The sequence below is a fragment of the Pseudochaenichthys georgianus genome, chromosome 7, assembly GCF_902827115.2.
Source record: "Pseudochaenichthys georgianus chromosome 7, fPseGeo1.2, whole genome shotgun sequence".
Taxonomy (NCBI): Eukaryota; Metazoa; Chordata; class Actinopteri; order Perciformes; family Channichthyidae; genus Pseudochaenichthys; species Pseudochaenichthys georgianus.
In genome coordinates, this window is record NC_047509.1 from 30,481,872 (window position 1) to 30,504,138 (window position 22,267).

Consider the following 22,267-nt stretch of genomic DNA (forward strand, 5'->3'; position numbering starts at 1 on the left):
ATTCCACTTGGTGAATCTATCTCAGTCTATTGTGAATAAACTAGGGCTTCTGGTAGTACTACACTGTATAATAAAAGTTATTAAATATATTACACAGATGAATTGTCCAGTAGCCTACGGATGGCGTTTTAAAAAAAGAAAAGAAAACACTTTACTTGTGTTTTAAAAACGATTTGTTTGAGTTTCCTTCAAGTTCTAGTACTAACTTTACTGAATACCCTCTGTGATCAAGGTGCACCTGACCCATGTGACATTAACCAGAGATAGGAGTTGGCGAATCACTCTACTAGAGCTGGAATGTAACTAAGTAATATATTGTACCTGCTACATTAAAGTGCTGAACACATTAAAGTATTAATAATCAAATAATAATGCAGGTTTATAAATCAATTTAAATGCTAATCTTTTTTTGTGTAGAAACTATGTAATGACACTTCTACTCCACTACAATTCAGAGGTATAGTGTACTTTTACTCCATTACATTTATTGTATACCTTTATTTATTTTATAACCAGCACAGCCCCCAGTAGACCCCCCACACACACAACAACACAGACTAACACCTCTTGTTGTTAAATACCAACTATGTGCATTGTGCAATATGTGCAATATATATGCCGTTAAAAACTGTGCAATACCTGGCTGCTAAATCCTCAGAACTGTTACAGGGTGTGTATCTTTGTAAAATGTGTAACTTTTTTATTATAATTTCGTTTTTCCTTTAGTACTTTTTTTATGCATGCTTAGGTAACATTTAGCTGTCTTTGGCTCTTTTTCTGCTGTAACAATGTACATTTCCCCTCTGTAGGACTAATAAAGGTATTCTGATTCTGATTTGTAGATATGGATTAATAATGTAAAATATAATCAACACTTAAATAAGGCTTTAATTACACCTGGATTAAATTCACCATATACCCTGCAGTATACAAAGTCATTCAAACTTGCTGCACCTTTACCAGCTTTGAGAACTCTTTAATGCAGGGGTGGGGAACCCTTTTCCTCTCAAGGGCCATTTCAATTGTTTCAACATCCTCCAAGGGCCGTACAAATTATTGACCTCTGCTTAAAAATCACAGACCATCCATTTGGCCTTTCTTTCATGCTGTGCAAAGAAAAAGCAACCTCTTAATCCAGATATCTTGCCATGACTCGCGCATGCATGCACGGTTGTGGCATGACCACCAAACAGAAAGATATGGACACAAGATGTGTGCAAATGTATTTAGTTTCCTATCCATGTGTGGACATGATTTAAGTGGGGGGGGGGGGGGGACCTAACCTCCTCTAGGGTTTTTTTAAATATTGAAGATGAAAGCATCAATCTGGTGCACTTTGAGAGCAACATGAAGAGATCTATGGAAACATCTCTCAACACCCATATGAAACAGAACTATAAGCAGATTTACTTTTTCTGTATGGATATTTTATAAATCACTCCCCTTTCAAACTGTATTCTTGTTTATTAATAACAACTTTTTGTTACTGTCATATAGCATTTTATACCCGTTTACTTTATTCTCTTATTTTTATAATAACTATAATGATCATATAAAGATGTGCCTTTACCTCACTGGTTGTAGAAAAAGCTTCCTATACTCGTTAGCATAGCTAGCTAACCAGATGCTAATAACAACAAAGTTATTGACTGTATGATCAGAATGACAGATTAGCAGATCGCCACTGGGCTTTCAAATAAAGACACAGCCCTGCAAAAACTGCAGCATGTGTACTGCGATGTTTGAAGTCGTTCTGGTGCTCTCCGGTAGAACTGCACCCCTGTCAGACGTTAGGCTCGTGTTGTGTTCAAGGACCATGACCGTTGCCAGGAAAAACAGGCACTCGCTTGTTTAATTATTTTGCGGGCTAGATTTCTTTAATTTTTTTTCTTTTTTGCGTGTGTTTATAAATTACCTCGAGGGCCACACCAAATGGTCTCGCGGGCCGTATACGACCCGGGGGCCGGAGGTTCCCCACCCCTGCTTTAATGCATCAATAATTATAATCAAAACAGATCATATATATTATTCTGAAATGGGCCAATCTGCAGAATGAGTACTTTTTATGTGGGTACTTCAAGTATATTTTGATCTTAATACTTGTGTACTTTTATTTGAGTAACATTTTTGATTTAGAACTTTTACTTTAAAGAGAGTATTCCTACACTCTGGTACTTCTACGAGTACTTCTCCCTCTCTATGCTCCCTCCTCTGGTCACCAGTAGCTGGAAAGTCAATTGTAAACAACGAGTGACGTCAATTTAATGCGCGACCAAGCTTTAAATAAGGTGGAAAAAAGCCGCGTTCGAGTGGTGAAATCGATTATATCCTTAGTTCGAATTAACAACATGCCTTTAAATCATTATTAACCTTCATTTAAGCTTGGTAGAAAATAACATTTCCCTCCTCCCCCGCAGTGGTTGTCATCGTCTAGCCGGGCAGAGACAACAGAAGGAAATCTAACAACTTAAAAACAGCCTCGAGATAATGAAAGCTCCACACACTGGCGCTTTGCTATGGATAGCTAGCTAGACAATTAGCTTTTCGTTTCATTTTATAGTTTTTGGGATAGAAAACATGACAACTCTAACAAGACAGGACCTCAATTTTGGACAAGGTAAGACAAATTAACCGGCGGCATGAAGCAATTAATCATCCGTCCTTTAGTTGTGGCTCAGAGCCCAAAAGCCTCCACACAATTCAGGTGATATATTTGGCAATGGATTTTGAGCAAGCCAGTGAATAGATAATCAATTTACATATATATTTAGATTTATGGGTGTATACTGGATTATTCGGCTGTATAGCATAATGCATATCAGCAGTGTTTTTCTGTAAAGTCTCCCTTACTTGCTTAAGCACTGTGTTGCTTCTGAGCTAATGCGGCAACACTAAATTGGCAGGAATTTGCATTGAGTTTGGCCTTACAAGGACAAATTAAACGCATGGTTGTTTCTCTTTACCAGTGGTTGCTGACATCCTGTGTGAGTTCCTGGAGGTCGCTATCCATCTCATCCTGTATGTCCGGGAGGTTTATCCATCGGGAATATTTCAGAAGAGGAAGAAATACAATGTACCAGTTCAGGTAGGCTATACAGAAGAAAATCATTGTAATTACTGCATGCTCACAGTTCTTAGGAATGCTTGTATCCTATTTGATCCCCAATAATATTATTCTGTTTTTGGTGTGTTTATCTTCAGATGTCATGTCACCCAGAGCTGAATCAATATATACAAGATACACTTCATTGTGTAAAGCCACTCATTGAGAAGGTAAGACATGACATCAAATCAAATCAAGTTTTATTTATATAGCACATTTATAAACGATTTTTGGTCGAGCCAAAGTGCTGTACATATAATAAAAATAGCCTACAGTAGAGACACTTTACAGTACAGATTGTTCAGAATATCAGTATGAGAAAAACGACACCCTCTATCCTTTTTGACCAAAAGAGCCATTTTGCTCCTTTTTCCAAAACAATTTTTTGTCTGGAGCCGCAAAACATATTTCATATTTTTTTATTGGTATATCAGACAAAAACTACAGTTTTTTTGCATTTATTAGGCTATTTATTACATGATATAAAACTGTTAACCTCTAATAAGAAACAAAGAACTCTTATAAGGAGAATTAAAAATAATACATAGGCCTACTTTAAAATAAATTAAACACAGCACTTGGGGAGTCCTCTGCACATTTGAAGGGAAAGAAAATATTATTAAAATGGGCCCACTTTGAAATAAATAAAACATATAGCTGCACCCTAAAAAGAGTTAAAGGTAGGGTAGGTAAGAATGGAGAAACCAGCTCGAGTGCGCTAGAATTTGAAAATACACAACCGGAAAAAATATGCCTCTTCCTTCAGACTTTCTTACAGAGTCCCTCCTCCAACACACACGAACGTGCACATGACCAATGAGGGCACGAGATAAGTTTGTGCACAGATGGAAGGCTGACAGGTAGTTAGGCCATCCAGTTACTTTAGCCGGGCCGGCTCAGATGATTGGTCGTGCTTTTTACAGTGCTACGGCTTCCACAGATTAATTTTTGTATGTATTTATTGTCAAAGCATTTAATATATTCATTGCTATCGGGACGTTAAGAGCATTCCATGGAATATAACAAAAAGGGTTTTCTGAAATAAATTACATACCCCATTGAATTATGACTGAAGATCGTCAGCTGGCTTCCTCTCCCTTGTTGTTCCTCGATACGTAAAGGCTGCACCACCGTTGACAACTTCTCTCTACCAAACATACCGGTAAACCAGCATCGTTTGCTGTGAAAGCAGATAACTCTGTCCACGCAGAATTAAATCCTGTGTTCCTCCGGTACTTTTCTTTGATTTATCCATAGTTTGCTCATCGAGCCGGGGGTTATTCGCCTCCAAGAAAAGGCGCTCGCGCGGGACCGGAGCAGGATGTGACGCATATTTTAGTTGACCTAATTAAAACCATTTTGTTTTTTATTTATGTGTCACAGTATCACCTCAAAATACAAGATACGAAACATTTTCAACCATGCAACAAAATATAAATAGTCCTACAAATACTTTTATTTTATTTCCTTCTTATTTTTGTCTAAGCTCAAGTGAGCCAGAGCAGAGGGCTTAAAGGGCCGCATGCGGCCCGCGGGTTGCCGACCCCTGCCTTAGACCCTCACATCGTACAAGGAAAAACTTCCAGAGAAAACCCACAGTTTAAGGGGAAAAAATGGGAGAAACCTCAGGGAGAGCAACAGAGGAGGGATCCCTCTCCCAGGACAGACAGACGTGCAATAGATGCCGTGTGTAAATCGAAGAGATAATACATTTTACAGCATAGGTAGTCCAAATGTTAGGAAATGCATGTGTCTGTAATAAGAAGATGAATCCACGAGGATGACATGATGCTTAAGACATGATGCTTTCTTAAGTGGGCTGGCTCCGGCTTATATAGCAGAACTCCTCCATCGCTACACCCCAGCCAGAGCTTTAAAGGTCCCATGACATAGCCATTTCTACTGATCATAATTCCATTGTTGAGGTCTACTAAAATAGATTTATATTGTGCAATTTTCCAAACTCACATTGGTTTCTCATACAGCATCTCTGTATAGTATGTGTATTCGCTCTCTGTCCTAAACGGCTTGTTGGATCTCCCTGTGAGCCCAGTGGACGTCTGCGAAACCCAGCCCGAAACCAGCCCGAGCACACACACACACACACACACACACACACACACACACACACACACACACACACACACACACACACACACACACACACACACACACACACACACACACACACACACACACACACACACACACACACACACACACACACACACACACACACACACACACACACACACACACACACACACACACACACACACACACACACACACACACACACACACACACACACACGCAGCCTGGCTGGGAGTTTGTGTGTGCTCACACACAGACTAACAGCCTCGGTGTGTGTGTGTGTGTGTGCGTGTGCGTGTGGAAATCCGCAGATTTAACGTAACGGCTCCGCGGACGTAACGTCACTGTACCTGTAAGGGAAACTTCTGCATCAATGGAGAGTCAGGACTCAGAGAGACACGAGGAGAGTTGGAGCTTTGATGTAGGGCTGTGCGATTATGGCAAAAATCATAATCACGATTATTTGGGTCAATAATTGATATCACGATTATGTGATTATATGTTTAGGCCACCGTGGCAAATGCTGGTAGGGCTGCTCATGTCATCTCTTAAAGATTGTTTGCAAGAAACACCAGCCTGTTTACATGGTCTGGTTTCAGAGATGAGCGCAGGCAGGTGACAATATTGCCACCAGTACTGAAGAATATTGTTGTTCTATTTTTAGACACATCTCGCGATCGACTGGTTGGGCACCCCTCGGCTAGACCATAGGTCTGTTGTGGTAGCAAAGTAGTCAGCTGAAGCCACATCTCTCTCAACTTCCCCACGGCATTTGTCATATAGTGCAGGCAGCGCAGACCTGCTGAAATAATACCGAGACGGCATCGCGTAACGCTTGTCCAACGTGTTGACAAGTTGCTTAAAGCCCTGGTTGCTAACAGTGCTAACTGGGCACATATCTTTAGCGATGTGAAATGTAATGGCAAAGTACTTGCAAATAGTGGAAATAGTTTTACCCTTCTTTTTAACGAGTTGCTGCTCTTGTTCTGACATCTTCGCTCGCGCTGAACACTCACAACACATGTCACTCCCACGTGGCCGAGTGGGCTTTCAGGGAGGGGCGAACGCGCACCCAGCAAAATAATCATATTTTGTCAATTATGCTGTTTTCATAATCGTCGCAAGCCATAATCGTAATCGCGATTAAAATACGATTAATTGCACAGCCCTACTTTGATGTCAAACAATGATAGTTTATTACAAGGATACGGCCGGAGAATTCATATCACAAGTCACAGCAGCAAAAGGTTCTGACTGCACGGGTGGGTTGTCATGTCAATTCTGCTCAGCCTATCTCTCGATAGACCTTTAACTAGTTTACAGAGAGTTAATGAGCATATTGGGGGAGGCGTAAACATCTGTGGAGCTACAGGAGATGTCTCTCCCATCTCTGGAGCTTAGAAAGCCAGTGTTCCCACAGTCGTAAACTCCCCTATCAGGCCATAAAACTTGACACTAAGTGCTGGAGCACATTCCTTGAAACTGGCGTCACAAACAGGATTTGTTATTAACGTCAACAGGCAATAAGGTTAAATATCTTAGGAGTAAGGAAGAATTATTCTCTAACAGTACCCAGGAAGAAAAAGAAATCTCCAACGAGGCGTTCTGGGGCAGCATAGACGGGTCTTTTCTGTGTTAGAGTTTTACTCGCTACAGGGTGTACTTTGAGGGTTTGTGACTCTGCAGACCGTTTACATGCAGAAAAAGCTACATAACGCACAAGGGGATGGGTAATAACCAGAAAAGCATGACATGGGACCTTCTCAGTGGATGTCTGCTCACCACCTCAAGCTCAACCTTGAGAAGACTGAACTGCTTTTCCTTCCGGAAAAGATTGTCCCACTCTTGACCTAACAATCAACATCGGCACCTCTATTGTTTCCCCGACTCAGACTGCAAGGAATCTGGGTGTGACCCTAGATAACAACCTGTCCTTCACTGTAAACATAGCTGCTACAACCCGTTGCTGCAGATACACGCTTTTAGTGCTGCGTACCTGGACTCACATTCAGGTTCAGGTCCGGACTCAAGTCTAGAGGTTCAGGTTCAGGTCCGGACTTATAAGTCCGGACCTGAACCCATGGCTTGTGTCAAGTTGTGTGAGTAACTAAAGTGAACTTATTGTGAGCTAATTATCAATTGAAAATTAACTCATAATCAACTCAAATTCAAACTCGTCAGGTTTATTGTGCTCCCTTCCAACTTGTGTCTACATTTCTCTACAAAGTACAAATGTAAAAAAAAAAACTTTTTGCCACTTAGTCTACAAATGACTTATGACAGCAACTACAGTGAACTACTACAAAGTTCAAACATTTATTTCATTTACCAAACTAAAGTAACCAAACAGTCCCTCAGCTGACTGAGCCTAAATCCCTAAAACATTGCTGAAAGGTAGAGTGTAGAGTAGACTATACGCATTACACTGTTACACACCTACTATACAGTATAGGCTACACTGTAGTGACTGTACAGTCAGAGTGTACTGTACGGTCTGTACACTAGGGCTGTGCATCTTCACTGGTCTCACGATTCGATTACGATTATCCTGTCAACGATTCGATTCAATATCCCGATGCATCCCGATTCATACCAATGCGTTGCATCCTCAATTTTCTATATTACTGCACATGGCTTATTTTTCATCAATGCATACATGCAGTAAATACATATGAACTCTCTTTTTATTATTTAGAAAATGCTTCAGAAATCAATAACATAAATGTCTTGACATTAATTTATAAACCAAAATAAATGAATTGTATCGGTCTAGCCTCCCTATATCTGTGTGTGAACTTGTTCCATCCTCAAAAACAAAAAAATAATGCTTCTGCAGTCTAGCTGCAGCTTCTAGCAACGGTCTTCTGTTAAAAAAAGGACACTGAATGTCCTGAATGTGGCATCACACACCGGACTTGAGTCTGAACACAGCAGACAACAGGAGTATTTACAACAGCATATACAAACAAAAATACTGCATATGGGTGCACACTTACATTATCTGTCTTACTGTTACATAAATCCCATGAATGTATGAGACTAAGTTAGCTTCATTATATCTCAGTGATTAAGTGAATAATAAACTTTCTATCGGGTCACTATCAGCCTGTCACTCATTATTTTCAGGGAGGGGGCGGGGTTTGGAGGAACGGAGAGGAGGCGGTGATCGCGGAAGCTTTTTTCCTCCTGCCTTCACAAACTTTACACACGTATATATCGTCTGAAAATTGCTAGAGGACATTCATACTCTGCAATCCAAGACTTAATTAAATCCACCAAAAACCTGACATGATTGTAACGCGATTATTTTTTAAAAACATAAATCCCTGTGTCTCTGAGCCGCAGCGACACGGAGTGATTCAGAGCGGGTCCTTCTGCTGTTGGTTCTGGACTGGTGTTCTTGTGTTGGTGGATAAAGCAGACTGCTCCGTGTTTGGTGATGCTGTGCCGCTGTCACGTCTGTTCCCTGATCTCTGCGTCACCGACCGATTTGATATTAAAGTGACAGAAAGAAAAAAAACTAGTGCTGTCAAAATTATCGCGTTAACGGCGGCAATGAATTTTTTGAATTAATTGCGTTAAAATATTTAACGCATGTGCAGAATGGCCCGCCCCATACGTGCCACCAGTGGCAGCGCCAGGGTATGGCTGGGGTAGGCTACACCCATACCAAGAAATGGCTTAGCCCCACCATGAAAAATGATGTTAAAGTAAGCAAAATAAAGTCTGCCAACTCGCGCGGAGTAAATTGCACAGACGGCAGTTAGTAAGATTGATTTCAGTCGCCACGGTTTTGAAAACTTTTGTCAAGTAGTGAACGTCTTCTCAATAGAACATCTTTGATCATGTCTTCTGGCCAATCAGAATCAGGATAACGGCGTGGTGTTGTTGCAGGAAGTCCCGACGGAGAATACTTTTGCTGTAGTACAGGGGTGCACATAACTGGTACGCAGGTTATGTGCGTAATCTGAAATGTGTACCGTCACTTGTGTCACAAAACGCATTTGCGTACCGACGTACTTGTGAAGCTTTTCCAGAAGGCGGTTAGATCACCGGACGACAGAGTCGGTCTCCATGTGCACAGACAGGGCTGCTGTTAACGTCGGTCTGTACAACGGAATTGTGCCAAAACTACGCCAAACTTTATTTTTCAGTTTATCACAAATACAGTATGTCCAACATTTATGACAACAAGTTGAAAACGCCCCAGATCCCACCCCCCTCCCCCTCCAGGTGGTATTCCCCAGTGAATAGACAAACGACAAAAAAACCAAAAAAAAAACAATGGTCATAGAAAAAAAAAATATATATATATAAAAAAAAATATATATAAATAAAAGTAAAATAAAAATAAGGAATAGACCAAATTAAACACATACAACAAAAATGACGATAATAGACAGTATACGAGTAGATAATCAGATATAAGACATCACGCACATAACCCAAAAAAGCCTTTCAGTTTATGCTATTCTTATTGCCAGCCTTCTAAACCCTTAGTCTGACAAGTCTAACAACTTCCATCCCAAAGTTAGTGATCCCAGAGTGCCCAGGTCAATAGTCAAAGACAGATGCAAAGTGAATCAGGTGAGGGATAGGCCTCTAACATGGGTAATAAATAGCGACCAAGTTTTGTCGTATTTGTTGACTAAACCGCGCACCGCATATCTCAATTTCTCGAAGTCTAGCCCAAGCATCACTTCCCTGATCCAGTGAATATAGGAAGGGGGATTTTTTCCTTTCCAATTCAGCAGTATGAGACGGCGGGCATGCAACGACGCATAGGCAACCGCATTTTTGTGGAGGGAGGAGAACCCTAGTCCAGTATTAACAGTTCCAAAAATAGCTGTTTGAGGATTTGGCGATAGTATCCTGCCAGATATTGCAGAGAGTGACCGAAACACAGAAGCCCAGAAACTGTTTAATGACGGACATGACCAGAACATATGGCCCAGGGAAACTGGAGAATAATGACACCTGGGACAGGTTGGAGCGACACTGGGATAGATCTTAGCTAATCTGTCGTTGGAGTAATGTAGCCGGTGTACCATCTTAAATTGGATTAATCCATGTCTAATACAGAAAGAAGAGGTGTGTATACGTGAGACAATGTTTTCCCAGGCTTCCTCTGAAATAGAATCACCAATATCTCCTTCCCATGCTTTTTTAGTTTTGTCCCATGTGGGAGGGCAGTTATTCAGAATCAATGTATATATTTTGGACACAGCCCCTTTATTAAATGGATTCACATTAAGAACCGAGTAAGCTAGATCTTTAGAGGGTGGACATGGATATCCTGGAAAATGTTTAGACGCAAAAGACCGAGCCTGGAGGTATCTAAAGAAGTGAGATTTTGGTATGTTGTGTTCCCTACACAAGTGTGTAAAGGATGCAAAACTGCCATCACTAAAAAGATCTTGAAAATAGACCAAGCCACTTCTATGCCAAAGAGCAAATGCCATGTCCAAACGGGATGGTATAAAAAGGTGATTAGACATTATTGGCGAGAAACTGCATATGCTTTTCAGATTCATATGTTTCCTAAATTGACCCCAGATCTTTATTGAGTTTTGGACCACTAAGTTTGAGTTCAACTCACTTACTTTAACATTCAATGGAAGGGAGGCAGATAAAAATGAGATTGGGGAGACTGGGAGTGTGGACTCCAACTCCATGGTAGCCCATATTGGGCCCTGCAAATGTGGTAATCCAGTATGTGAGTTTAGCAATGTTAGCTGCCCAGTAATAAAATAGGAAATTAGGTAGACCCAAACCACCTTCAGATTTAACCCTCTCCAGATTTGCCTTCTTTGTGCGTGCAGGCTTCTTATTCCATATAAATGCAGAGATAAGGCTGTCTAGTTGGGCAAAAAAGGATTTTGGGATGAAAATCGGAATCATCTGAAACAGGTACAAATATCTGGGCAATATTGTCATTTTCACAGCATTTATCCGCCCTGCTAGTGTGACAGGCAGCTTCGACCACCTATCTAGATCATTCTTGGTGCGTTCCAAGATAGATTTATAATTGTACTTAAAAATGTCCTTAACCGAGCCTGCTATCTCAATACCCAAGTAGGTACATTTTTCATTTTCAATCCTAAAGGGCAGATGACCATAATCCTCCAACCTTGCCAAGTCATTGAGAGGAAACAGTAAAGATTTTGACAAGTTAATTTTGTAACCTGATATGTTCCCAAATGTCTTCAGCAAGGAAAGAACACATGGCATGCTTTCTATTGGGTCTGATATTTGCAAGAGCAGGTCGTCCGCATATAGAGATGTTTTATGCACTGTGTTGCCCCTGGAAACACCCTTAATCCTATTGTCCGTTCTGATAGCAATTGCTAAGGGTTCAATTGCAATGTCGAATAAATAGGGTGACAGGCAGCATCCCTGCCTTGTTCCTCTGTAGAGCATAAAATATTCGGAAATAAGACTGTTTGTTCTAACAGCGGCTGTAGGAGCTGAGTATATTGTCTTAATCCATTTACAAAAAACAGGTCCCAGTCCAAATGTTTCCAAGGCAGCAAAAAGATAGTTCCACTCAATCCTATCAAATGCCTTTTTAGCATCAAGGCTCAGGATAATTTCAGGCCGTACTGTGGATTTAGGGGACAATAATAAATTAAATAACCGCCGCACATTAAAAAATGAATGTCGCCCAGAGATGAAACCTGTTTGGTCTTTATCAATAATGGTAGGAATAAAGGCTTCTAATCGCTGCGCAAGGACTTTAGTTAATATTTTATAATCACAGCAAAGAAGGCTGATTGGTCTATAGGAACTACACTGTGAGGGATCCTTGTCTTTTTTCAATATCACTGAAATTGTCGCTTGAGAGAGTGTTGGTGGCAATTTACCATTAACCAGTGATTCTTCATAAACCGATTTTAAAACCGGCACAAGTTTTGAGGAATATTCCTTATAAAACTCGATGGGAAACCCATCCGGACCTGGTGCCTTCCCTGTACTAGACAGTCTGATTGCGTTTTCTATTTCTCCAACCGTTAATGGCTGCTCTAAGGAGCACTGGGAGTCTGGTGAGAGTTTTGGGATATGTAAGGAATCCAGAAACGACTGAGTTTCAGACGAGTTAACATCTACCTCTGATTGATATAATGTAGAATAATATTGCTTAAACTGGTCATTGATTATTTGGGGATTATGCGAAGTCGAATCGGCACCTGTATTGATCCTTGGGATCGTTTGTCCAGCCGCCTGCTGTTTGAGCTGAAGTGCGAGGAGTCTCCCTGCTCTGTCCCCATGTTCATAGTAAACCTGTTTAGTTTTTAAAATATTTTTTTTCAGCTCTCCACGTCGAAAGTGTGTTAAATTCAGATTGAAGCAGTACTTTTTCTTTAAAAAGATCTGCCGTGGGCAAGAGAGCATACCGTCTATCAACATCTGCAATGCTGTGTGTCAGTTCTTTAAGTTTCTTAGATCGCTCTTTATTTGTATGTGCAGTGTATGAAATAGCCTGTCCCCTGATGTAAGCTTTTAGGGATTCCCATAGAACACTCCTCGAAATATCCCTAGTGTCATTAATTTCTAGAAAAAAGTCAATCTGGCCACTGAGGTAAGTTTTAAAGTGTTCATATGAAAGCAAATGGGGGTCTAGACGCCAGGTGCGTTGGGGTGCTATATTACCAGGAAACATCATGTCCATTTGTACTGGACCATGGTCTGATAACACAATGCTGTGGTACTGGCTCCTGGGGATTAAGGGAAGTAATTGGTCATCTACAATGAAATAATCAATCCTGGAATAGCTATGGTGGACAGGGGAGAAAAACGAAAATTGTTTAGTATTAGGATGTTTTGCCCGCCACGTGTCGGATAGGCCACAGGAGCGCAGGAAGGAGTTTATAGCTATCGCAGATGTTGACAGGGTACTACCAGGTCTAGGGTTGGATCTGTCAAGGCGGGCATGGAGAACGCAGTTGAAATCACCACCCAATACCAATTTATAGGTATTGAGGTCAGGGAGGGCTGAGAAGACGTTTATGAAAAACTTTGAGTCATCCCAATTCGGTCCATAGATGTTAGCCAATATTAAAGGAGTATTAAACAACCTGCCAACTGCAACAATATATCTACCAATGGGATCAGATATTATTTCAGAGAGTTCGAAAGGTATCCCTTTTCTAATTAAAATTGCTGTGCCCCTGGTTTTGTAATCGAAACGCGAGTGATACACTTGTCCAATCCAACTGCATATTAGTCTCTTTTGAGAGTTAATATTCAGATGTGTTTCCTGCAGAAACATCACATCAGGCTTCAATGATTTTAAATGGGCAAGTATTTTACTCTGTTTAACCATATTATTTAGGCCTTTGACATTCCAGCTGATGAAAGAGAGTGCACCTTGTTGTTTATCTACAGCATCAGGAGCCATAACTCTGCCACTGGATACATGGTCTGGACTTGAAAGTTGGCAAAATCTGAACACACATGTGCAATCTTGGGTTAAGACATGGAACAATAGAAAAACAAAAAAGTACCATAAAACAGACAAAAGTTAAGAAAGTAACAAAAAATAAACTCTTACCATCCTGGATCCCCGGGCTGGTCTTCTTAAAGCCTGAGACTGCCCTACAAACACTCGTCTTACTCTTAGGCATATAGCACGTCAAGACTAACCTAAACACTCGACTGAACTGTGCAAGGTCAGAACAATATGAATTTAAATTAAACATGGCCTTTCACATAGCACCGACATTGCTGCACTTATGTGGTCGTAACTTAAAACAGCATTAAACACCTACAGTTGGGAGATATAAACAGTTGTAACTTAAGAAAATCTGCATTGTTGTAATTTCCCTGACTCATTGTCCATAGTCCATACATAAAGCGCAACCAACTGTAGTGTAATTAACAGTAAAAAATGTAGTCATTGTGACGCAGGCTGGGACATTATCCTGCAGCTCCAACAGTACCTGTCATGGCCCCAATATTGATTATCACTCTCCCTCCGGGTCCCGCGGGTGCAAATCCGTCTCAATGTAGTGCTTTGCCTTGGTTGGGTCTTCAAATGACTTTTGCTCTCCAGCTGAGGTTGTGATTTTAAGTGTGGCTGGATACACAAGTCCATACTTCACACCAGGGCATCTGCGCAGCAGCCCCCGGACCTCAGTAAATGCTGCCCTCCTTTTCCTCACCGAGAGCGTGAAGTCCGGGTATATGTAGAAACGCTTGCCGTTGTGGAAGATGGGACCCGCTCCCATGGCTTTCCGTATAATATCTGCTTTCTCCTGAAAGTAGTGGAATTTAATGATGATCGGCCTCGGGGCATCCCCATCAGCTGGTTTCGGCTGCAAGCCCCTATGTGCACGGTCAAGCGTCGGTGTGTAGTCCAGGCTCAGAGCATCCTGCAGTAGTTGAGCTATGGCTTTCTCTGGCCGAATATTCCCAGTCCCTTCCGCCACACCGACTAGTCGACAATTATCTCTCCGTTGTCGAGACTCTAGATCTTCGGTTTTGTCCACCAACTTGTTTACTTGTGAGGACAGCGTAGTAACTTTAGCCTCGAGTTCCACTACCCGGTTAGCATAGCAATTAGCCCCCTCCTCAAGGCCTTCAATGCGCGTTACGAAAGTTGCGTTCTCCTTCCTAACATCTTCAACAACCTTAGTAAACTCTGTGCGCACATTGAAGATTTCTGATCTTAAGTCCCTCGGCAGATTGTCTATTTTGGTGTGCAATTCACCTGCAGCCGCCGTCACTGTTGAGTCGATCTTAGTTAGCACACACTGCTCAGTCCGCTTTAGGGCAGCCATGATTGCCTGTGTATCCGACAGCGGCTCCGTCGACCCGGCCTCGTCTTCCTCAGGCGAGTCCGCGGCGTTTGGGCCTGTTTTCGATCTTTGGGTCCTCGGCATTTTTTGAGAGTTTTATGTACAACCAAATCAAAACACGGTCACTTTTAGATAGCTGAACACTTTAGAGACACATTTGCCCCACGGGAGCGAGAAAAGAGGCGAAAATAACTTTTGAAATGTTCCTTCCAAGCAGAGCTCAGAAAACTGCGTCCTCACATGTCGCTGCTCCTACGACCCTCCATTTAAATCAGTTTTATTCTGAAAAAAACGGAAGTTCACACTATTAACTTAATACTTTTATTCTGAAAATTCTTCACTTCCGGTTAGCATTAGCATGTGGTGAAATGCTACGTTTTCAAACCGTGAATCGAAGGTGAAATGACATGTGATGTTGTACACTGAGCACACTGGGATTAGCACTCATTTATTGACGCTGAATAACATTTATCAGGGAATGTTTAAATAACCACAGACACCAGAATATACGTAAGTGCTAGTTTTTTTGCGAGTCCAAGTACCGGTTCCCGACGTTCCGGTTTTAACCGGACTTGAACCGAAATTTTTTACAAGTCCAGTACCAGTTCGGCGTACCGGTACGTAGCACTACACGCTTTACAACATCAGGAGGATATGTCCCCAGCTGACCCAGAAAACAACGCAGGTTCTGGCCCAGGCTCTCGTCATCTCATGCCTAGACTACTGCAACTCCCTCCTGGCTGATCGACCTGCCTGTGCCATCCAACCTCTACAGCTCATCCAGAATGCAGCGGCTCGTCTGGTCTTCAATCTTCCTACATTCTCCCACACCACGCTGCTCCTCCGCTCCCTTCACTGGCTTCCAGTAACTGCTAGAATCCACTTCAAGACACTGGTATTTGCGTACCATGCTGCGAATGGATCTGGCCCTTCCTACATCCAGGACATGGTTAAACCGTACACCCCAGCACGTGCACTACGCTCTGCATCAGCCAAACAGCTCACTGCACCCATCAGCAAAAACACGTGGGTTTGCTATCCTGGCTCCAAAATGGTGGAATGCGCTCCCCATTAAAATCAGGACAGCAGAAAGCTTGCACATCTTCCGGCGCAGACTGAAAACTCGTCTCTTTCGACTCCACTTGGAGCGATAGAATTGCTAACAAAGCACTTACAGTGGGGCAAAAAAGTATTTAGTCAGCCACCAATTGTGCAAGTTCTCCCACTTAAAAAGATGAGAGAGGCCTGTAATTTTCATCCTAGGTATACCTCAACTATGAGAGACAAAATGAGAAAAAAAATCCAGAAAATCACATTGTCTGATTTAAAAAAAAAAAAAAAAATTGCAAATTATGGTGGAAAATAAGTATTTGGTCAATAACAAAAGTTAATCTCAATACTTTGTTATATACCCTTTGTTGGCAATGACAGAAGTCAAACGTTTTCTGTAAGTCTTCTCAAGGTTTTCACACACTGTTGCTGGTATTTTGGCCCATTCCTCCATTCAGATCTCCTCTAGAGCAGTGATGTTTTGGGGCTGTCGCTGGGCAACACGGACTTTCAACTCCCTCCAAAGATTTTCTATGGGGTTGAGATCTGGAGACTGGCTAGGCCACTCTAGGACCTTGAAATGCTTCTTACGAAGCCACTCCTTCGTTGCCCGGGCGGTGTGTTTGGGATCATTGTCATGCTGAAAGACTCGGAGACGTTTCATTTTCAATGCCCTTGCTGATGGAAGGAGGTTGTCACTCAAAATCTCATGATACATGGCCCCATTCATTCTTTCCTTTACACGGATCAGTCGTCCTGGTCCCTTTGCAGAAAAACAGCCCCAAAGCATGATGTTTCCACCCCCATGTTTCACAGTAGGCATGGTGTTTTTTGGATGCAACTCAGGATTTGTTCTCCTCCAAACACGTCTAGTTGAGTTTTTACCAAAAAGTTCTATTTTGGTTTCATCTGACCATATGACATTCTCCCAATCCTCTTCTGGATCATCTAAATGCTCTCTAGCAAACTTCAGACGGGCCTGGACCAGGGTTTCCGCTAGGATTTTTTCTCGCCGGTCAAATGTCCGGGCAGAATTTATTTTACCGGACAAATTTGAAACTTACCGGTCATATTTCAATAATAATAATAAGAGTTGTGTAGCAGAGTTTCCGTAAGCAGGTAATTTACCGGACTATGAGCAGATATGCATTGCTGATGTTTAAAACTCAGTTCACGGGGCTCATTTTTATATTGCTTCAGTTTATAATCGTAACAGATCGAAACAATTCAGATTACTTTTTCAATAAATGATTCCACAAACAACAAACAACATAATTATTACATTCAAACAAACTACTTGTAGTAGATAACGTACATTATTCAGAAGTTTACATCAACTTTGAATAATAACACGGGAGAAACGGATCCTCTCTTTTCCCCTCTCTCTCCCTCTCTCTCCTGTCAGCCCGTCAGTTTCTCAAGCAGCTCCTGCAGCGTGCTAAACAGAGGGCGGGGCTTCAGGTGATCCTGCAGAGCTGCGTGTCTCGGTCAGACTCAGCAGCTGATCTGATCTCTCTCTCGCGTCCGGTTACACTTCACTCGCGTTTATGTCCATATCGATCAGATCCAGCTCTCCTGATTGGCCTTTATAGAGAGCACCGATCAAACTATTAAGAGTGAATATCGGCCGATAATGACCGGCGGCCGATCGATCGGAGCCTCCCTAATTATTACCAGACATTTTGACCGTCAGGTTTTGAATTTACCGGTTTTTTATAAATTTTACCAGCTAAAAACCGGTAATTACCGGCTAACGGAAACCCTGGCCTGGACATGTACTGGCTTAAGCAGGGGGACACGTCTGGCACTGCAGGATTTGAGTCCCTGGCGGCGTAGTGTGTTACTGATGGTAGCCTTTGTTACTTTGGTCCCAGCTCTCTGCAGGTCATTGACTAGGTCCCCCCGTGTGGTTCTGGGATTTTTGCTCACCGTTCTTGTGATCATTTTGACCCCACGGGGTGAGATCTTGCGTGGAGCCCCAGATCGAGGGAGATTATCAGTGGTCTTGTATGTCTTCCATTTTATAATAATTGCTCCCAGTTGATTTCTTCACACCAAGCTGCTTACCTATTGCAGATTCAGTCTTCCCAGCCTGGTGCAGGTCTACCATTTTGTTTCTGGTGTCCTTTGACAGCTCTTTGGTCTTGGCCATAGTGGAGTTTGAGGTTGTGGACAGGTGTCTTTTATACTGATAACGAGTTCAAACAAGTGCCATTAATACAGTTAACGAGTGGAGGACAGAGGAGGCTCTTAAAGAAGAAGTTACAGGTCTGTGAGAGCCAGAAATCTTGTTTGTTTGTAGGTGACCAAATACTTATTTTACCGAGGAATTTACCAATGAATTCATTAAAAATCCTACAATGTGATTTCCTGGATTCTTTCCCCCCATTCTGTCTCTCATAGTTGAAGTGTACCTAGGATGAACATTACAGGCCTCTCATCTTTTTAAGTGGGAGAACTTGCACAATTGGTGGCTGACTAAATACTTTTTTGCCCCACTGTATATACTAATAAAGGACTGGCTTATCTATAGCCAGTTGAGTAGCACTTGAAATGTTTTAGCTCTATGAAACCTGATGTACTTATATGATTCTGTTTTCTTCAAGGTTGTATGTTGTTGGTCGAACGCACTTATTTGAAGTCGCTTTGGATAAAAGCGTCAGCTAAATGCAATGTAATGTTAAGGTCTGCTGACCAGCTGCTGCTGATAGTGCCATAGACCAGGCTCAAAACCCGAGGGCACCGAGCCTTCGCAGCAGCTGGCCCTGGGCTCTGAAACAGTCTGCCCCTCCATGTGAGGTCGGCCCAGACCCTAGGGGTTTTTAAATCTACACTAAAGACTCACTTCTTCTCTCTGGCCTTCTAGTCAGAGCGGAGTACGACTCCTGACATTTCCCTGTGTTTTATCTTCATATTTGCTGATGTAAACTATTGTCTTCTGTTTGCTATTGTAGTAAAGTGTTTTTATTGCATGTACAGCACTTTGGCTCGACGAAAAATCGTTTTTAAATGTGCTATATAAATAAAACATGATTTGATTTAAGTACTAGTTTACCACTGTTAAAAATATTATGTTAGTAATAGCCATGCATCTAAATTTCTGTGTATAATAAGAAGAATATACTTCAAGTATTGAAAGTACTAAATGAAGAAAATGTCTCCCGTGGCTCTTATACAAATACATATTATATCTCTAGATTAATATCCAGAATATACTTATACCAGAACATATCGAGAAACCTGTAGTTTGTAGAGGTTATCGTTAACTCTTATTATAAACCAATCTGTTGGGTATTTTGTGCATTATATGATTGAAAAAAATAATCAGTTTGTGAACATTGTGAGATATGCACTCAGAACCCAAAGTGACACCTTCACAATGTTTGTTTTATTAATTAATCAATGAAGGGCAAAAGCAGCAAATCTGCTAAAGAAACAGTACCTAAACAATCAAAAAAGTTCATCTTATTGATTCATCTCCTAAGTCTTTCAGCAGTACCAACTGTTGGGTAGTTTAATTAACAACAAAACCTAATATTTTATTAATTATTATGTTTTTTTCTGTAAAAATCTAAATTGGTAAGTAAAGGTATAACGTGGCATGAGAAGAAAATGCCCAAGGGAAGTACAAGTACTTCAAACTCGTATAGAACAAGCTACTCCAGCAAATGTACATTAGGTACTGTCCAGCACTGATGCTGACGTGGTTAATTTAGGAGATGCCTGCCATCTCTTATCTACATGGATTCACTGCAGAAAGTTTTTCATTTCCCTCCCAGAACGATGCAGAGAAGGTGGTGGTGGTCATCATGGACAAAGAGCATCATCCAGTAGAGAGATTTGTGTTTGAGATGTCCCAACCTCCACTACTGTCCATCAGGTAATTCCCTTTCTTCTTCTTCTTTAAAAAAAAAAAAATCAGTAGTCAGTATAAATAACACACTAACTGCCTTTGGTTTTGTTTTTACAGCTCAGACACTTTACTGTCACATGTGGAGCAGCTGCTGAGGGCATTCATCCTGAAGATCAGTGTGTGTGATGCTGTCTTAAACAATAACCCACCAGGTAACGTCACTAATGATATGAAGATTCTAAAAAAGTGATTTGCTCTGATTCCCTGACAAAACTCTGCCCAGCTTAAAGTGTTATCTGCCAATCTTGGAAAAGGAGGCAGGATTTGGGTGAACCTGGGGTGAATGATAAGCCTGTAAGGCATAGTTCAGGGTATCAAATTCCCTGATCTAACTCTTCAAAAGTAGTACCTCTTCTGAAACTGATATTTATTGGACAAGCATGCATTAAAGTAACAAGTCTAAGGACTAGAACGTCAGATGGGAACCAAGCTTTTAATGTCAGTGTGTTGAGATCATATCATACTTTAATTGATGTTCCAGTTGGAGTAAATACAATTCATACATTTCTTTTTGACTTGTTGTTTGTCACAGGGTGTTCATTTTCAGTGCTGGTACACACCAGAGATGCTGCTACTCGCAACATGGAGAAGGTTCAAGTCATTAAGGTGAGGTTTTAAAAAATGCAAACATACACATTAATAGAATACTTCATAGCCCCTAAACTGCCATGTGTATATCATTTACTCATCGAGTATTACCTTGAATTATTAAAAAAAAAGTGTTTCTCTTTCATGCGTCCACAGTCAAGTAAAACTGCCTTTAGAACAAAACATCCATTTTCACATCCATACCGCCTATGCAGTATAATCCAAGTAACATTAATGGGAAAAAAGCATTTTGAATGAAATAAAAAATACAATGTTTGACTGTGCCTCCATACAATTTCATTCGTCATGAATTTAAAAAAGCTATTCCTTTAAATAATGGTGTGGGATTGTGAATATAATAGTAGAGTCTGAATCTGTTTACTTTTTGCTCGTATTATAATCACCTCTTATAATATGGTAACACTGAACAATAATAATAATATCACATTTGTGCATTTCCCTCCTCAGGACTTTCCATGGATAGTTGCTGATGAGCAGGAGGCCCACATGCAGGAGCCGAGACTCATCCCGCTGAAGACCATGACATCCGACATAGTAAAAGTAAGCATCCCTCTCAATCAGTGTATCTGCTATAAATAAAGTTTTGTTGAAATGCATCCTCTTGAAATTCCCCAAATTGCTCTTATTGTTTATTGATTGCTCTCTATCTTTTACAGATGCAGCTCTATGTGGAAGAGAGAGCTCAGAAGACGTAGGCCTAGGATGATGTTAAACCATGAGAAGAGTATAAAACACAGTCTATCGCAGCTGGAAACTGTCTAAAAGAAGACTTCTATATATAAAAGCGCTTTGAGGAGTCCCAAAGACTACAGCTGCCTATATAAATGACTCCATTTGCTATTTAATAACTATTGTAAAGAAACATAGATCATACACACACTGACATTTTATTCAGAATCATTACCGTTTCAGAGACCGATTGGATCCCATGCCACACAGATAAGCATGAATATGGTTGTTATGAATTGTGTTTAATGCTTTCCATGCACATCTTTAATGTGACATTATGATCAAAGAAGAGCTGTCACACCATGACGATAAAATCCCAGGGAAGATGGAAAACACCATGACAACAAATATCACCAGCATCTTCGACTGACAACAGGTTCAACCCTCAGCTGTGTTGCATCTTCACTGTTTTGTCGGGGAATTGTTTTTCCCAAAGCTCCCCAGAGATTGTCTTTTCCCCACAGGGATTTGTTAGACCTTTATATCCCACTATAATGTCGCACTGAGTCATAGCAGGTCTGTGCATGGTATCTACAGCATTACAGACTGGGGAGGGATGCAGTGTGAGAGTCTTTGGTGGGTTCCTACGCAGTAACCGGGACCTTGGTGTGTTTACCCGTGCAACCAGTGGTTATGTTTACCCATTCTTATGTGATTCATTCAAAGTTGTTGTAAATGTTGTGTTAAAGGAACAGTTTTAACCGCTGACAAATCTGTGAATTTATATGTATACAAATATGACATGGTAATAAAAGATGTTTTTAAAGCACCAGCTCGAGTAAGATCGTTTTAGGATGATTCTTGGTAATATGCTAAAACTATTTTCCTATATGGAATAACACTCGATGATAATGAGACACTGGAGACAATGACAGCAGGATGTTGAATGCCAACACATTGCTTTCTCTACCGTGCTGATTGATTATTACCTTTTTGAGTGAATTTAGACATAACTTGTGCATTTATGACATT

General features: G+C 41.2%; 1 protein-coding gene across 1 annotated transcript; it reads left to right on the forward strand.

Annotated features, from left to right (window-relative positions):
* The first annotated feature begins 2,234 nt into the window (after positions 1 to 2,234).
* On the forward strand, positions 2,235 to 22,077 carry mad2l2 (mitotic arrest deficient 2 like 2). Its single transcript, XM_034087194.2, has 8 exons — positions 2,235 to 2,617; positions 2,967 to 3,085; positions 3,202 to 3,273; positions 19,824 to 19,924; positions 20,015 to 20,109; positions 20,490 to 20,563; positions 21,014 to 21,106; positions 21,223 to 22,077. Exons 1-8 carry the CDS (start codon positions 2,578 to 2,580, stop codon positions 21,259 to 21,261), a joined length of 633 nt encoding a protein of 210 aa, XP_033943085.1. The 5' UTR covers positions 2,235 to 2,577; the 3' UTR covers positions 21,262 to 22,077.
* The last annotated feature ends 190 nt before the right edge of the window (positions 22,078 to 22,267 follow it).

What these genes read in the sequence shown, in the direction of transcription:
- mad2l2 (XM_034087194.2), top strand. Translation starts at nt 2,578, where the DNA reads ATGACAACTCTAACAAGACAGGACCTCAATTTTGGACAAG. An exon ending in AATACAATGTACCAGTTCAG is followed by an intron (nt 3,086 to 3,201) that starts GTAGGCTATACA and finishes GTTTATCTTCAG; the next exon opens with ATGTCATGTCACCCAGAGCT. An exon ending in AGAAGGTTCAAGTCATTAAG is followed by an intron (nt 20,564 to 21,013) that starts GTGAGGTTTTAA and finishes TTCCCTCCTCAG; the next exon opens with GACTTTCCATGGATAGTTGC.